The sequence below is a fragment of the Candoia aspera genome, chromosome 8 (assembly GCF_035149785.1).
Source record: "Candoia aspera isolate rCanAsp1 chromosome 8, rCanAsp1.hap2, whole genome shotgun sequence".
NCBI lineage: Eukaryota > Metazoa > Chordata > Lepidosauria > Squamata > Boidae > Candoia > Candoia aspera.
Genome location: NC_086160.1, coordinates 28,263,829 through 28,282,400, shown reverse-complemented (window position 1 = coordinate 28,282,400; position 18,572 = coordinate 28,263,829). Strand labels below are relative to the sequence as shown.

General features: G+C 36.2%; 1 protein-coding gene across 1 annotated transcript; it reads right to left on the bottom strand.

The window, feature by feature from the left end:
* Positions 1-231: 231 nt before the first annotated feature.
* Positions 232-3,643, bottom strand: HMGB2 (high mobility group box 2). Its single transcript, XM_063310172.1, has 5 exons — positions 3,493-3,643; positions 3,004-3,170; positions 1,342-1,478; positions 997-1,171; positions 232-661 (listed from the first exon to the last, which is right to left on the bottom strand). The coding sequence occupies exons 2-5, from the start codon at positions 3,151-3,153 to the stop codon at positions 515-517; spliced, it is 609 nt and encodes a 202-aa protein (XP_063166242.1). The 5' UTR covers positions 3,154-3,170; positions 3,493-3,643; the 3' UTR covers positions 232-514.
* Between the last annotated feature and the right edge of the window lie 14,929 nt (positions 3,644-18,572).

Below are 18,572 nucleotides of genomic sequence, written 5' to 3'. Positions count from 1 at the left end.
GTATTTTAACACTTAATTGGAACTTGTAAACTCAAATTTAGAATTATTTTAATTTAGATGGCTCATATTTTATGGCTAATGGTTAATGTGCATATTTTTATAGAATTGTATCTTGTACTGGTCAGTGACGTAACAAAATCAATTGAATTGGAAATAACACTATAGTAACAATAATGTACATAATTTTATTACAAAATTGTTAAAAAATACAATGCAATATATGCATAAAGGTGACTATATTACTGTTTACTTTGCTCAAAATTAAGCAGTTACGGAATTTCAAAGAACCATTAAATATACCCAAGCATGTGACAATATCAGCTTTTAAGAAAAATCTAACAGCAGTGACATTTTTGCAACTACTTACATCAGAATACAGGTCCCTCTGCAGAGAATCGCTTTATCTATACACAATTCTGTACAGTTTTTTATACTGAAGCTAACATTGAAAAGCACTCGACCACATTCTCAGCAAAATCATGGATTTTTGAGCACAAAAACTTTACAGCAGGTTTTAACATTCTTCATCTCCTTCTTCCTCGTCCTCCTCTTCCTCGTCCTCCTCCTCTTCCTCTACTGGTTCCGCCTTTTTCTTGGAGCCTGCTGGCCTTCCTGGACCCTTCTTCCCTGAATCATCCTTTGCACGATATGCTGCAATATCCTAGAACAGCAATCCAAAGTTTGCATATATACTTAGTTTTATGACTTAAGATTCTATTTTAAAATTGCAAAGCCAGTAGCTATTCTTCCTTCTGTTACCAGGTAAAAAATGCAGGAGCATGAAACCAGACTAATTTTGGGGTTTTGTTGTGGTTTAGAAAACTGACCCAATTTCTCTGCCGAAGTGGAATTTAAAAAAAAAAATCCAGATAATCAGTAGAAGCAGTATCTTATTAGTAATTTTAGTATTAGCAATTAATATTCACTTTTTGTTATTACAATAAAAAAGCAGATCCTTCCTTTATGCTATACCCATAACACGCCATTTTACAATACCTTTTCATACTTCTCCTTTAGTTTTGCTGCCTTCTTCTCAAAGGGTAGTTTGTCTTTAGCTGTTTGCTCAGACCACATTTCACCTAATTTTTTTGCTGTCTCGCCGATAGACAAACCTGGATTATCACTTTTTATCTTTGGGCGATGTTCAGAACAAAATAAGAAGAAAGCTGATCTATAAGGAAAAGAAAAAGTTTATAAATTCTTCATCCACACAATGCTGTTTGTCCACAATATCAGAAAACCATTTGTCAGGTTTTACAGGTTGATGATTTAGTTACCAACTTGAAACTGGATTATCTGCTAAACATCAAGTTTTGTTATGACTAATGACCTTCAACTTACAGTGGCCTTTTGGGGGCATTTGGATCCTTTTTCTTTCTCTCTTTAGAAGGAATATAGTCTTTCATCTCTCTTTCATAGCGAATTTTGTCACCCTTTGCCATTTCTCCAAACTTGGATTTTTCTTTGTCAGAAATAGACTATGGGGGCAAAACGCAGCATTTTAGAAGGTGACTTTATACTGGCAGCACAGTATATATAGCCTACCCTTAAGGTACCTGTTCGTAGCCCATTAATTCAGTATTCTGTATTATAATGGCCCAATAGTCACCTCCTACACAATCAGAACATGGAAACTTCTACCCTTCTCAACTCATAGCAAGGAACTAATATTTTAGGTATGTTGCATTTGATTCAGAGGGAAGCATATAGCCATCAAAATAAATGGCCAGTGATAATCTCATATTTCACAAACTGCTTCAGTTCCCTTAAAAAACTTCCTGAAAAAGTACCAACTTCAACTTTAAAGCCAATTAAGTGTTCTGTACCACTCTACTCAGTGTAGTGGTTTTTAGACACTGTTCTAGTCTAGTCTTACCCACTGAAAATCATTGAGCAACTATGAGACAGTGAGTTTGAGCCCAAGCTATCACATAGGGCTGTTGTTGTGATGAAAATAGGAGGAAAGATTATGTATGTCACCCTGACCTCCTAAATGAAAGCTTCATATAAATCTAACAAAAGTTATTTAATAACACAAGCATCCATGTTACCCCTCTTACTAAAAACAGAATTGACTGTAGTGAACTTGCCAATCTTTGAATCACTTGTTCACAAAAATACAACTTACTTTCTTAGCAGCCATAAAAATGAAGAGGAACTTGCAAGTAGCAGAGTCAGAAAAGATTCATCAATATTTTGCAACTGCACAAAGCCAAGGCCAGAATCAGAACTAGCCAGAACTTTTTCAGAATACATTCAATTTCCCTTTAGTAGGAAATGTACAGGAGGCATAAGGAAACAGATATCCCAATCATGATAAATTTGTTAGTGATTATTTTCATTTCTTCTAAGTGTCCAAGGATTCTCTAAAGATGTGATTTCAAAAGCTCCCATGCAATTTTAAGTAGTACTGCATAAGGATCTACACATTACATTACTCCTATGTTGGACAGAAAGTAACAGTGCAGTTTAATGAAACGAAATACATTTTGTGAACACACAGTTTAGAAGATTATCATCTTTCACTATGGCTTTTGTAATTCCTTAATTTTTGACATTCAAGATAGAAAAGCAAGAGTAAATCTGCAACAAAAGCCATTTTCAAACCAAGATTTCAAATACTCTGCTTGTATTTTACAGCAGTCACTTAAGGTATTGCCTCAGAGGTTTAATGGCATATTCCCAGATATTCTGCGACATTTCTTCATGTTTCCAGACCTTACCGGAAAGCACCATTTTTTTTAGCATGCCTAAACTCATATGCTTGGGACAGAGCGTCACTTTGCCTATACTCCACGCTTAATTCTGAAGACAAGGAAACTCCGAGAGGGGGCAAAACAACCCAAGCCTATTTTGTGATAGCTAAACACTCAGGCCGAAATGAGCGACAGCGATTCCCTTCTAAGTACGCGGGCGTCCGCCTGGGAGAACACCGCGCGCAAGCTGCGCCGCGAGGAGAGCCGTAGGCGGCGGCTCCGTCAAGCGAAGCGGAGTCCTTCTTACCCTCCATCGCTCGGAGCATTTCTTGGAAAACTCGCTTAAGCTGACCGAGGAGTCCGGATGTTTTTTCTTATGTTCTTCACGGCACGTTTTCACGAAATATGCGTACGAGGACATTTTGCCCCGAGGCTTGCTAGGGTCGCCTTTACTCATGTCTGCGATAAGGATACCTGGGGAGGGAGGAGGGTGAGAAAAAGAGTAGTAACCACGAACAATTAGCCGCCGTTTTTAAAACGGCTGTGTTCAGGCCCTCTGTCCACACTCCGTGAATCCGTAGCAGAAACATTTTCCCGCTGAAAATCTAACTTCTTCCTCCCAGAACAAAGTGGGCTTTGCGCCTCCCAGTTCGTCTCGGTGCCGACTATGTCCGTATAAACTCCCCCCACTTAAAAATAAAACTTCGGCCTTCAACGGCCCGACCAACTCCACAAGCCCTCTTAAACAACAGCGTGCCCATTTCTCCAGGGCAAACCCACGTGAATGCTACTTAACCCCCTGCCTGGTGTCGATGAAGAAAAAAAAGAGGCAGCAAAAGTTGGCACCGTGCGGGCCTCAAGTAAACGCTTCCTTTCTTGGTTCCGCAAACCGAACGGATCCGCACCAGCGCACTTGATAACCTGTTGTTTTCCACAGCCCTGCCCGCCACAGAAACTTGACCGGCACAGTGCCTGAGAAGACCCACCCCTAAAGCCTTCTGGTTGGTGACTAGGTAGATTTGAACCTGGTAAAACCACGCCCCCATAACTTTCGGACTGCGTGACTGGCTAAGAGTTCAAGAGACGTGCCCAACAGCTTCTTGTTTGATAGAGAAAGGGGCGGGAAGAAGTATTGGATTGCCTGCGCTTCATACCCGTTGAAACCGGTTGGGTACCGTGGAGAGAGTGGGATTAAAGAGCTTCTCGGGTCGGGGGCATGGATATGCTTGGGAAAAAAACAAAAACTTCGGAGACAGTTATCATTGGACGAGGGAAAACCTCGGTTGCTGCCATTGGTCCTCGGGAAGTGAAATAGCGTGGTTTAAAAATACAAAGGAGGGGGCGGGAAAACAAATATTGTTGTAGAGGACGCACGGAATGCGGGTGTAACGATTTGTGGCCTTTGGGCAACAATTAATACAGCTAAATATTTCTGGCAAGGCTTTTCCTGTGTTTTATTGCTGGGCTTAGAAGTTGTACCAATTCGGGGGATGCGTTGTATGTAATGTAATTTTTCCCCAGTGCTGTTTTTCATCCCTTTAGAATTTATTTCCAAATAAGTGTGTGCAGGACTGCGGTTCATCAGGGCAATCTGAAACATGCTGACTTAGAAGGGCCACTGTATTCAATGAGCTTTCTTTAGGGTTTTGAAAAAGGCCCAATCTGATCAGATTGTTTGTTGGGAAATAACAGTATCAGTTTCTTACCGCCTTATGTGATAGAAAGAGTTCCGTTCTGCCTGGTCACAATGCAAGGTGTCTTTGAAGAGGTGTCTTGTTTTGCAACCATAGACTTAACATCACTTAAAGCTGTGAGAGTCCGTTTGGTTTATTTCCTGTGTATCCATCCTTGCCAAGCTCTAGATGGAGAATGCTTAAAAACAGATTTTTTTCAGATTGCTTTTGCCACCTGTTACTACTTCTAGGTTGTCAGTCTCTCTTGCACCCCGCCCTGCAACATGACTAACCAGCTGCCACTAGCACTAAAAAGTTGCTGTTTTATTTCAGTTACTTGAGAGCTGCTGTCAGTCACTCTTCTGAAGGAGTACTGGAAGTGAAGTGTTGGAACCGGCCCTGGAACAGTTCCCCCAATAAGGATCCAGAGATTAGTGGATGCAAAAGCTTCAAACCCTAATTATCTGTCTTACTCAATTTCACAGGGTTGTTATTGTGGGGAGGATAGGAAGAGGAAGCATGTACATTGCCCTGAGGTGTACAAAATAATAATAAATACCCAGCTTAAACATTGGCTTGTCCCTTTTCCTGTCAAATGGCACCATTCTGTTAGGCAGAAATAGAAATGAAGCAGAGCTACAGTATTGGCACAGTTGGATGTTCAGCAAGGGTAGCTGTTAAATTAACAGCAGAGGGTTGACTTTTCAAGAAGGTCTTGCAACACAGAGTGCCTCTTGTAGCAGTACATGGAGATTTGGCAATACTACAGGAAGAAAGGTGCTACTACCTTCTTTGGGTTTTTTGTTTACCTTTTGGTCTAGGCCTTGAGATTCTGAATGGCTTCCGTCCAAATATTAATGTGGCCTGTCCCTGCTTAGGATCAGCCAAGGTCAGCTAAACCATGGTGTTGTATATTGCAATGTTTTAAAAAGCAAAACAAATTATGGGAACTGAAAACTTGTCTAGTCAGTCAGTAATTGATTAAATATAAGAATCTTTTCTATCCTGAGAAAAGGGGGCAAGGTGATACAGACACAGAAAGATTGATGAGGCACTTCCAAGAGCTATTTTAGTACAGAGGGCTAAGGTGTCGTGTGCCTAGTTAAGTATCACATGCACTTCCTCTGTTTTGTGTTTGCCAGATGTTGAGGCAGAAATATGGTTTAATGTAATCCTAACTCAAGCTTAAGGTTTACGTTGCTGGTTTGAAACCTCACAATAAGCTACTATCAACGTGTTTGACTTAGATAAATTTGGTAGGCAAGAAAACAGGCAATGAGTGCATGATCTCTGACATCACCCGCAGATACTAAACTATGTAACTATCCAGAAATGTGTACTGTATCAGTTAATAAGATTAAGGGGAACCACAGGACAGTTTTTTTTTGGTTTTTGTATATATGCATTGAATCAGTGATGTTATAAATGGAGTAGTAGCTTCTAAAAGCTTTGCTTTAAAATCCAGTTGGATTGAGGTAACATAAATTTTCAATTTACAGCTTTCAGTTATAGAAGTGTATAGTTTGCTTACATTCTTAGTGGAATATAATCTATTTTCATCACGTTAAAATTTCAGAAAACTTTTATTACTACCATGTACATCACAATGTTTATTTCATAGTGGAGTTGAGATCTGGGAGACTGGGGTATTAATAGCTTTGCCAGCATCACAGAATTAAGAATAGGAACTGGATAGAAATCAACTGAATTATAAATAGAATTGGTGAGTTTTCTATTCTTTCCATAGAAAATATAATAAAATGAACATGAAATTAGACAACAATTGTGCTTTTTCATTTTGTTCCTATGTACATACTATAAACATATCTTGAAAATATGATTTTCCAGTCAAGTTTAATTCATGTATGCTTTGCATAGATTTAAATGATAGCCTGTCATAATTTGTATCAGATTAACCATTTGCTACTGATGTGTGGTGCTACTACATAAGTATTCTTCTCCCATGTTAATGACTGCATCCATTGGGACAAGCCCAATATTAGAGTATTGCTGAGTTAACACACATATAGGGGACTTTTAATCAATTACGTTTTATCAAATTGCATTTATTTTAAGAGATTTTTATCCTTAAATATACCCTAAAGACGTTTTAAATATATAAAAATAAATAGATGCTGCAATAATAATGAATATAAATTAATATGCTGTCATGCTCTCACATCAAACATTCTCAGAACACCTGATTGGACTCGCACGTTTTGTTTAACACGTGTCTTCTTGTGAGTTGAAGGAAAGGGGGGGACTTCTTGGAGTGTGAAATCATTTTGTTTGGACTATTGTGAAGTGCCAAGGTCATCTGCAAAGAACGTTGGAGACAGCTGCACATGCTTACACTAACTGGCATGAAAGGGAGTGGCATACCTGAGAGGGGAGTGGGGGAGAATTTTGAAGTCACTGAAGATTTTTAATGGGGAAAAAGCACCGGCTTTTCCATTCACAACTTTTTCTTCTGTACTGAATGCTACCTACCATTAAAGAGAATGATTTCGCAACTTTTTCTTCTATACTGAATGCTACCATTAAAGAGAATGATTTCAAACAACTGTTTAAGGTGTTTTGCTTAATGGAACAAATCATAAACTTCATGACATTGCTTAGGTTCTTCACGGCCAGATTTTAAAATTGTATTTAATGGACAGTTCTACTGGGAATGGGAAACCATGTTATAGTTTATATAGAAAAGTATGAAATTCCTTTTTTGTTTAAGAATCCCTCAGTTTTAATTTCATGAATGCAGCAACCTAGAAAGTAATTAACTGTCCAGAGTCTCTTTTTAGTGAGATGGACCGTGTATAAACTTAAGAAAGAGGCTTGTCTTTTATTAATAGCATTCGGATTAAGACAAATCTTAGAAGAATATTTTCCTGTCTATATTTTGGCATCCTTCACTGAAGATTTGAAGCATAGCTAGAAGCAAAAACAATTAGTAAACCATTAAATAACACTGAATTTTTGAAAACAATTCCACACTGTACAGTTTATTGGAGAAAAGTTTAAATGGGAAGTATACAACTAACCTAAAATCCTACCATTTTTGGACCATATCATATACCATGCATAATTTTAATATTAAAGTTTAAACATCACTGACTTTCAGATGGCTGTGTTGATCTGATGCAGCAAAAATAGTCATAAAATCAGAAGGGCCATGCAGACCTTTAAGTCAAGCCACCGTTCACTGCAAGGTCCAGACTAAACCATCTCAGACAGATTGCTGTCTAGCCTCCATTTGAACACATCTAACAAGGGGGAGCCCAGCTGCATTTGGATAATTAGTTCCACTGTCAAACTATTTATGGTTAGGAACTTTTTATTTAATCAGAATCTGATGTCTTGAATATTATATCCATTATTCTGTATCCTACACTGGAACAAGAAAGCAAAACTTGAGGCTTCTGGTGGGAATAATGGCAGCTTGAGCGGTTCAACTTGCAAGCTGAGATGGTGACACGGCACTTTTGAGGCTCAAGCGGGATCCCTGGAGCTCAAAGCATTCTCCAGAACCAAGGTAAATATAGTAAATCATCCCATCTGTTCTCCGGATGGCCGTTTCTCGCAAGTAGATTGCAAAACACAGCAATCGACAGGTGAGTGAAGTGGCTGGGAGGTGGGGCTGTCACCCTTTTCAAGACTGCGTTGAAGCTGAAATATGGACATGAGAACCAACCACCCCATTTCTAAGACACTTCATTAGTTGCTTATTTTTTTAAGACAGCTTTCTTCAGCACAGAGAACTGGATACTCTTGGTGATTTTTGATATTTTTGGGGATTACTTATTATTGGATTAATTTTCGATTTTGCAATTTATTCAGCACAAGGACCAAAGCTAGGATTATTAAATGACAAAAGAGATTTTTTTGGATGTATTTGTTATTGGGACAGTAGCTTATTTTAAAAACATGCAATACGAATAATCAGTAAAATTATAAATAGAATTAAGTTATGTATGAGCAGTTTGTAAGAGATGCTCAAGAGCGCTATAGGTCTGAAATCCTCCACAGATTTCCCCCATTTGCCAGGTTTTAAGATGGCAACTATTTTTGTTCTTTTAAAGATGTTAACATTAGATGTTCCTATGAGAAAGTGGTTTGTTGTTTAAAGTTCCCTTTGTGTGGATTGGCTAATATAAACAATGGTAATTGGAAAACTTTCGCTTGCCTTATTGGAGTTTTGTTTTGACTTTTACTTTCACATGGTCCTCTGCTTGTACTTTGTATCTTACAACACTACAGCAAGCTATAGACCATGGCATAAAGACGACTGCAAAGAAGAGGTTCAGGGGACATGGACTTTTTAAAAGCTATGTTTGAGGAGCTTACTGTGAAAATTATCCAATTTACTGAAAATAAATTTCTGGAATTGGAGAAACAATTTGATGACAAGTTGGAAAAGACTGCTGGTAATGTTAAACAAGTAACTGACAGAGTGGAAGTTTTAGAAAATAAGATGGAGACCAGTGTCTTGGAGAGAGAAAGAGAACTGGATAAAATTGCATTGGTTGAGCTTAGAGAAAAAGAATTTTGTTTGAGGCTGCAGGAGATCCCAGAACAGAGGGATGAGGATATAAGGGAAAGATTTCCCTAACATTAGCAAAGTCATTAAAATGGAAGAAAAACAGGATGGATGAGGAGTTGGACAAAGTCTTTCGTATTAATTCAATATATGCAACAATTAAGAAGAAACCAAGATACCTTCATTTTGCCAGGAAAAGAACAAGGGATCAAGTTCTGCAAAGTCACTTTGATACAAGATTAAGAATTGACAATGTGGACATAATTGTCTTTAAAAAAAGTCCTCTTAGATTTTAAAGAAAAGAATACTCATTTTTGACATGTTTTGAAGCAGAATAAGATTATATTCCATTGGGATAAGTTGGAAGGTATAATTTTTACTTAGCAGCAGAGATTTAGTCTAAGCTCAATACCAAAAGCTAAGGACTTTCTTGCCAAATAGGGGGCAGACTTGGAACCGTGCTCTGTGTAGGATAAAGAAAAAGCTCTACAAGATGACCAACAGGTAGAGGACACTGAACAGGATGTGGAGATGAGAGCCACATCTAAGGACTTGGATGGACTTTTTGCCAAGAAATGGAGTATAAATGCATTACTTGGAAGATAAATGGAGTTAATGTTCCTCAGAGAAGAAAGAAGATTTTTCACCATTTGAGAAAGTTAAATTATGATGTGATGTGCCTACAGGAAACTCATAAGAAAGAAAAAGATGTTAAACATTTGACAAACAAATTTTGGGGGAAAGAACTTATTTCTGCAGGTTTAAAAAAGATTAATGGACTTGTTTTATATGATAAACCACAACTGAAACCACAGCTTTTAATTTCTGATGAACATGGTAGATATGTGGCAATTGAAGTAGAGATGCAAGGATTCAAATCTATAATTCTTGGAGTATATGTGCCAAATGAGGATACAAGGAAGTTTTTTAAACATCTTATGGATCAACTGTCACGATTCTCATATCAGAATTGGTGTTTGTGGAGTAGTTTCCCCACTCCATTGGAATGGATTAGTTTCCCAACTATTAGATCAAGTAAAGAAATTAAACTTAAACAAGGAAAACTACCAAAGTCCTTTTTTGACCTGATTGACAGTTTGGCTTTGGTGGATTCTTGATGATAGAAGAATGGAATGGCAAGAATATACTTTTTTCTCTGAACGACATAAATCTTTTTCAAGAATTTTTATTATATGGATTTCAAAGAACTTGGCTAATAAGGTTCTTAAAGTGGACATTTTATGTAAGACTTTTTCCAATCACAATTCAGTCAGTTTAGTAATTAAAAGAAATTCTACCGCCTTCAGATGGAGATTAAATGAGGCAACATTACAAAAAGAAGATTGTAGAAGGACATTAAATGATTTTTTTAATATTAATTTGGATAAAGGAACTGATTTAAAGACTGGGACACTAGTAAAGCCATTATGAGAAGTTATTTTATTCAATATAATTGTGATTTAAAAAAGAAATCTCAAGAAAAATATGTAGACTATATTGGAGCAAATTAAAATAAAAGTGACTGAGTTACAGAAAAAGCCAATGGACACTAATATTTTATATCAACTTAAACTTTTGCATCAATAACTACCTATGTTAACTGTGAGAGAGACTTACTTGAACTATGTTAAGTAGAGATATTTTGAATCTGCAAATAAACCAGGGAGATGGCTATCCTATAAATTAAGGAAAGAGACAGAAAAGAAAATGATATTGAAGATTCAAGAAGGTGAGATCACTTTAATAGATAACGAAAGAATTCAAAAACCCTTTCATGACTTTTATTCTAATCTGTATAAAAAAACAAGAGGTCTCTTTGGAAAAGATGGATGGATATTTGGAAAAACAAGTTACCAAAACTCTCACAGTCACAAAGACAAATTATGAATAGCTGTATAACAACTTTTGAAATAGCTGAAGCCATAAAAAAGATCAAATCAGGGAAAGTACCAAGTCCAGATGGGTTGTCAAGTTTATATTATAAATGTTTTGAGGATCAACTTATTTAACCTCTTCAAAGGGTGATGAAGGGTGATTGCAGGGATCTGCAATGCCAAACTCATGGAAAGAGACCAATATTGCATTGTTACCAAAGGAAGGACAGGATCCTACTTTAACTATAGACCAATTTCATTGTTGAATAATGATTACAAAATATTTACTTCATATTGGCTGATAATTTTACAAGATTTTATTCATGATGATCAATGTGGGTTTTTACCTAAACGACAACTAAAGGGCAATGTGAGAATAGTACTGGACATTATTGAGTACTTACAACATCACAGTGAAAAGCAAGGGGCATTGATCTTCTTAGATGCAGAAAAAGCTTTTGACAACATGAACTGGTCCTTTATGTTTAAACTTTTGGAAGACATGGACTTTGGAAAAAAATTCATTCAAGGAATTAAGTCAATATATAGACCTCAAAAGGCATGTACGTTAAAGGTGGCATGTTAATTGTGACTTAGCCAAACCATGTGAGACACAGAAAGGGACAAGGCAAGGATGCCCTCTGACTCCTTTACTTTTTATTCTAGTTTTGGAAATATTAAATAGAGATACTAGACAAAATGAAAAAATGAAGAGTTTGAAGGTTAAAAAGGAAGTTTATAAATTGAGGGCTTTTGCTGATGACCCTACAAGATCCTTTGTTTTGACCCTACAAGATCCTTTGAATGATATTGAGCACCTGACGAAGAAATTGAAAGATTTTGGGGCACTGGCTGGCTTTAAAATAAATAAGCAAAAACCAAAGATACTGGTCAAAAATATGACCCTTCAAGACCAAGAGACATTGATGAATAAGACTGGTTTTAACATTTGAAAAAAAGGTTAAATATTTGGGAGTTATATTATCAAACATGAATTTATGATGTTTCAGAACAATTATGTTAAGGTGTAGAATGATGTAAAAAAAAAAGACTTATTAAGATGGGATAAACTTCAACTATCATTGTTGGGAAGGATTAAGTGATTAAGATGCATGTTTTACCTAGGATGTTTTTATTTCAGACAGTACCAATATTGACAATGGATGTATCTTTTAAACAATGGCAAAAAGATATTCCTAAATTTATATGGCAAAGTAAAAAATGTAAATTTATATGGCAAAGTAAACATCAGATGTAAGTTGGAAATGTTCCCAAGGTGAAGGTTCCTTTTACCACCTTTGGTGGACCTGTAAGAAAGACTTAAGTATAAATTGTTACAAGATGCTAAAGAACCAGCGGGATTAGGATTACCTGATTAAAAATTGTATTTTGATGCTTGTTGTTTGCTTTGGGTGAAGGACTAGGTGACTTTGAGGAATAAGGAACTGGAATTGGAGGGGCATGAGTTGAGATTCAGATGGCACGGCTGTTTATGGTATGACAAAGTTAAAGTCAATATAGATTTTAAAAATCATTTTATTAGATGTGCCATACTAAGACTTTGGAATAAATATAAAACAAGACTATCTCCTGAAGTACCTTTATGGATATCACCCCAGGAAGCTTTCTTTAGAAGAGAGATGAGGGTGAAACCATCTTGGTTGAAATATGCTGAGCTATTGAATTTTGTGGAAGGAGAGCCTAAGCAAAAAACAAGAGAACAACTAGAAATGTAGGGTCACATTTGTCATTAGTTTACTTTTGCACAATTGACAGAGCGATTTTTTTAATGAAAAAACCCAATTTGAAGTGGATTTATGTATTAATGAGCATAGATGTATAAAATATTGCAAATGAACTTGGAGGATAAATATGTTGAAGACTGTATAATCAAATGGGCAAAAAAAATGGGATATAATATGCTTGATCAATGAGATAATATGTGGAACAAAGGTTTGAAATTTACATTAAATTACAATTTGAAAGAGAACTTTTACAAGATAATGTACTGTTGGTATTTAACACCTGATAAGTTGTCAAAAATGTATAAGGGCATATCAGATGTAAGTTGGAAATGTTCCCAAGGTGAAGGTGCCTTTTACCACCTTTGGTGGACCTGTAAGAAAGCTAAGGAATATTGGGAGCAGATATGTATTATAATTCAGAAGATTCTTAAGACGAATGTACAATTGAAACCAGAAGTTTTTCGTTTGGGTTTGATGGACAAACAACTTGAAACAAAATTTGGGACTTTTTGTATATGACAATAGCGGCAAGACTTTTGTATGCGCAAAGGTGGAAGGATTCACAAATTCCCACAGTAGAAGAATGGATTGTGAAATTAATGGAGCTGGCAGAGATGGCAAAACTGACAGCATTGATTAGAGAAAATAATTTGTCTGGTTTTGTTTCTATGTGGAAACCACTTTTGAACTTTTTGCTTGTAACTGAAAAAAATGAAGTTTTGATTTTGGGTTTTGATGATTAGGTTGTTACTGATTATAGAAATGTTTATTATAGTTAGAAGTAGAGTAAGAGGTTGTATAGGTATTATGTATTTGTATCTGCTGGAAAAGGTTGAAAGTTATTCCTTTTGTATATCTATTTCTTTAATGTGTATGTTTTCTTTTAGTCTTTCTTCAATCTTTTTCTATATTTTTGTATTTTACCTATATTCTGAAACTTTAAGTTTTGTTTTTTTTAAAGGAAAACAAAACTTGACCTGTGGAATTTGAATCCTATCTCAGTCCCCCTCATTTAAGTTAAAACACACCTGTACCCTTCAATATCAATTCATAGGATTTAATTTCCCTGATCATCTTTGCTGCTGTTTCTGATCCTATTGCATTTTCTCTGGATTTGTATTAAAGCATGATGCTCAGAAAGGGACATTGTACTTTGAGACTGACCAAAGCAAAGTGGAACAAGTACTTCCTGTGGTCTGGCAATTATACTGCTTTTGCAGTAGTATCACACTGTGAAGATGAAAGTGAAGGGTCCCCTGTGCAAGCACCAAGTCGTGTCTGACACTTTGGGGGGACCCTGCTTTTGCAACATTTTCTTGGCAGACTATAGAGCGGGGTGGTTTGCCATTGCCTTCCCCAGTCGTCACCTTCCCCAGCAAGCTGGGTACTCATTTTACCGACCTCAGAAGGATGGAAGGTTGAGTTGACCTGAGCCAGCTACCCAAGAATCCAGCTTCCACTGGGATCGAACTCAGGTCATGGGGAGTTTCAGTTGCAATACTGCCACCTACCACTCTGCGCCACACATGGCTACTATCACACTACTGGCTTATATTCAGTTTGCAACCTGTTATATCTGAAAACCCTTTTTGTTATGATCCTATACCCTTGCAGTGGATTTCTGTTTCCTAAGGGAAGAATTCTGCACTTTTCTCTATTTTATTTTGTTACTTTCAGGCGATTTCTAGAACCTATCAAGAATGCTCTAAATTTTATTTCTGCCTTTGAAGATATTTGCTATCCCAACTAATTTGGAATCATTTGACCTTTCTTTCTGCCACTTCATCCAAGTCACTAATAAAAGTATTGAAGCTTACAGAACCAGGAATACTCCTTCCAGCATGCCATTTAAATACTTCAATGTGCTGAGGAAGTATCAATGATTTTTCAAGTCAACAGTGTAACCTCCTAAGCAGCATGCTATCCAGCTCACACTAAACTAACTTGATAATCAACTTGTCATGGGATACTTTGTTAAATGTTTGCTGAGCTCAGTGTATGTCTCTAGGATTCCCATAGTCTATTAAAGAAGCTACCTAATAGAATTTAAAAAAACATGCTAAGATTTGTTCTTGAAAAATCCATGCTGACTTCTAATTCTGAACATTATTTCAAGGAGCTAACAGATTGATCTCTTTATGTTTTGCTCTAGGGACTTCCCATGTATCAATTTCTTGTAGTTGGCTAGATCTCCTTCCACCCTTCTTTTCAGAATAGGGACAACTAAAGTTGGAAAAGCTTCATAAATTCCAAAAGCACACAAATATTGTAGTCTGAAATCATATGAGTGCAGGTGGGTTTTGGCTTGTACAGCATTTCAAAGGCAAACATTTGTTTCAGAAAATGCAACTGCTTATGTAGCATGTCAGTAACTCCTTAAAGCAAATGCATCTTTTCCCAAGATTGTGTTGCTATCTTCTGTATTTGCCACACAATCCCAGGAACAGATGTTTAAGGAGTTGAAGATGGGTATTATATGTACACCCACGCAAGCTCAGAAGCATCTTTTTACCTTCAAATTTGAAGTATGGCCTTATCAGATGATTTTATTCACTGGTCCGAAAAGTATTAAGTATAGGAAATTGGAGTCATTCAATGTATAACTCATTTTATTTGCACATATCTATGGAAGTGGACCAGAAGGAGAATCATAAGAAAACACTGGTTAATACAATTAACAGATTTATGATGCATTTCCTTAAGGGATGAGAACATAGGCTTATATTCCAATTTTACTTCTAGTTTATGAAAATTATTCATATCATGGCTTTTAAATGGGTTGCTTCAATTGAATTTACATAGAAATTTATGTTATATAAATATATAAATGTTTATCAAAGTATTTGATTGCTATCCAACCAATTTTATTCTATTGGTATTATACATCACCAACGGATCTTTAAAACAAGAACTGCTGAGGAATTAAACTAGTTCTAGATGTATTCAGTTGACAACTAGGAAACACTTGGAGATATGTTTGAGGATCCATGGTAACATCTTATTGTTTTTCAGAACTACTGCAGATGTCGACATGTTTTTGTAATATCTATGCTGGTTCTGAAGGCAATCAGAGTAAGTATATCCTCACTACTAATGTATATCTTGAACTTGAGCTGTTATTTATAGCTGTAGTATGAATGTGACTTAAGCAGGAAAGAGACTCTCTACCCATCTTTAAGTGACATTGCTATCTATAAGAATACCATTCAAATAGCACTTGCCAAGGTTGGACTGAGGATGTTTCCTTCTTCACCTTGATAACCTTCTTGGTTACCTTGAAGAAAAGGTAGTCTGACACTGCTCTTAGCATGTTTCTGTTCCTCATCAAACAAGAATTCATACCAGGAGGATTTTCCCTTACTTTGCTCAGGGGCATGCCCTGATTACTTTTTAGATTGTGGGAGCATCTACAGAAGAAAATTGGTGTTAATTGGTGTTTTTTCATGGTTTTTATGTTGTATAAAGATCCAGCTACAACTCTCAAGAAAGTTCTGTTCAATGAAGTAGGACATTACTGTAAGGGACTGTGTACTGTAATGATAGTATTTTAAACAGGTTAGCAACAGCAAAATAGAAAATAAAAAACTAAATGATAAACAGTGTCACTCCAGTAATAATAGCAGCAAACGCTAGGGCATAGCTATTCCAATCTTATTTTTATACCATTTATACTGTCTTTTTTAAGAGCTCCTACTTTTTCCTTCAATAGCCCTGAAGACAGGTTGCACTAAAAGTGACTGGCCCAAAGTCACCTAGTGAACTTCTGTGACTAAGAATGTATTGCCTTTTTTATTTTCTTCCATGTCTGTCATTTTTGCTGGGCTCTTGAGTGTTTCCAGGCAATCTCTGTGAATGGTGCAATGTATATACTGGACAGTTGAGAGATAACTCCAGTCAAAATGATTACAGTACTTTACCAGGAATTGCATCTTCTGAATTACTGCTTTAAATTATCATTATATAAAGTGCAGCAAAGAAACTGCCCATCTAATCATAGACAAGCAGTTTCTAGCTTAACAGGTCTGTTGTCCGCAAAAAACAATTTCATGGTTAGTTTAAATGCTATTAGTTCTTTTTGATGAACCAAATTTAGCTATTAATACAAAACAATGGAGAAACACTGTATTTTAATGTTTTTGTGATTGGGCAGGGTTGTTGTGGCTAACTTATTCTGTGCAAAAAATATTCTGCAAATTCAAATACAATTCTTAACTTAAATTCAGTGTAAAAGAAGTGGCTGATAAATAGCACTTTTCAACAGTTCAGTTTAGTCCATCGTTCAGTTTAGTCTACAGTTACTAGTTATTCCTAATTACATGTGCTTTATCCTTTTGCCTGGCAAAGATGTGCTGCAGTGGAGATGTCTCTCTCTTTCCTCACCATACATGCAGTCACTTTCATCTGACAGCTGCTTTGGATTTTGAGAAAGAGCACTGTCCAGACTGCAGTTTTCATCAACTCAAAATCAGCAGTAAATTAAATTAGTGTTCCTTGTACTCCATTCACTTTGTTGCAGTTGATATGTTTTACCTCTTATGCTCTAAATTGAGATGGAAAATCAAGGAAAGGAAAGAACATGTCAGGTTCTCTTTCCCTCTTTTTTCCATTTTTAATGTTAAAACAGGAGTCCTTTTACTGTCAGGGAATCTCTTAGAGGAAAATGAGAGTCAGAATAAGTACCATTTTCAATCTTGTTTAGGAAATAGTTCTGTAGTTCTAGTGCACAACTGTTTCCTGGAATTATTCTTTGCTGGAATGATTTGCAATTCCTGAAGAGCAGTTCTCGGTCACTGCTTCTTACCTGCTCATGTTTCCTGCTTAATAGGAAAATATTTCTAATTTATCTGCATGCTGAAATTAAATAATATGCTCCTCACTTAACTTTTTTTCTCCTTGGATTGAGAATCTATTTCTGACTAAAACATTTTATATTCATAGGGTGCAATCTTGCAGAGATCTACTGTATGAATAGCTTTTAGTGAAAGGGGACTTCTAAGTAAACATTTATAGAGTCAAAATGCACATATTTAAACATCTGTACTACAATGCTTAAACAAATGTATAGTTATTTTTCCCAGGAGACTTAGGCCTGTTTATTATTCAAATTTTGTTACCGCCCATCTTCCCCAAAAGAGGGACTCTTTTGGGGGAGATGGATTGCTGGTTCATCTATAGCAAACTGCTTTACAAATACAAGTTTAGTATCCAAAAGGCAAAGATGGCAACCATAATAACGCTGAAAAGACTACGATAAAGGCCCTTGTATACAATTTGGAACTTTCAATAATTTTCTTTGTTCTTATTTCTATTACGGTATTGTAATTCACACAGACAAGTCTTATTTCACTTCCAACTCTCAATTTTATAAAATACTTTCATGATGTATAATATTTATTTCCAAAAACAGAAACCAACAATTATTTTCCCAACACGTTAGAATCCCTGGTAGAATGCAGCTCCGTTACAGTACAAAAGAAAAACAGGAAGATTGGAGAAACATCTAATAATAAAAGGGTAGTCTAAGGAACATTATGCTTATATCCCTATGTCCTGTAACATTTCTTAAAAGTAATTTTTAGAATTTGGAAGCCTCTAAATTTTGAACAGGAAAAAAGATAGCATCAATCACAACAGTAGTAAAGGTATCATTGCTACTTCCAGTTTTAACTATTTTATCATCTAGCACTTGATAACTTATGATAATTTATTACATCATATTTATGTAGCTGCCCATCTCACATATATTCATAATATATTTATATGATATTCATATTCATGCCAACATACTCATTTTGTAAAGTCAACTCCTGCCATGGCAGCCATTTTATTATTTCAATACCAGATGTGATCAGTACAGTAACTCCAAGAAATTGTGTAACCTTATAGTGTAACTAGAATTCTAACATTAGCAAGTACTTTTTTCCTCTTCCCCCATTTTTTCCTTGGATTTTAACTATCTTGACAGATACAAGTACTATCGTTCTTAAGAACTTCAAAACTATCTTTTGTCCAAAGGCATTACCTGATCATGTTATTTCAAATTAACACTG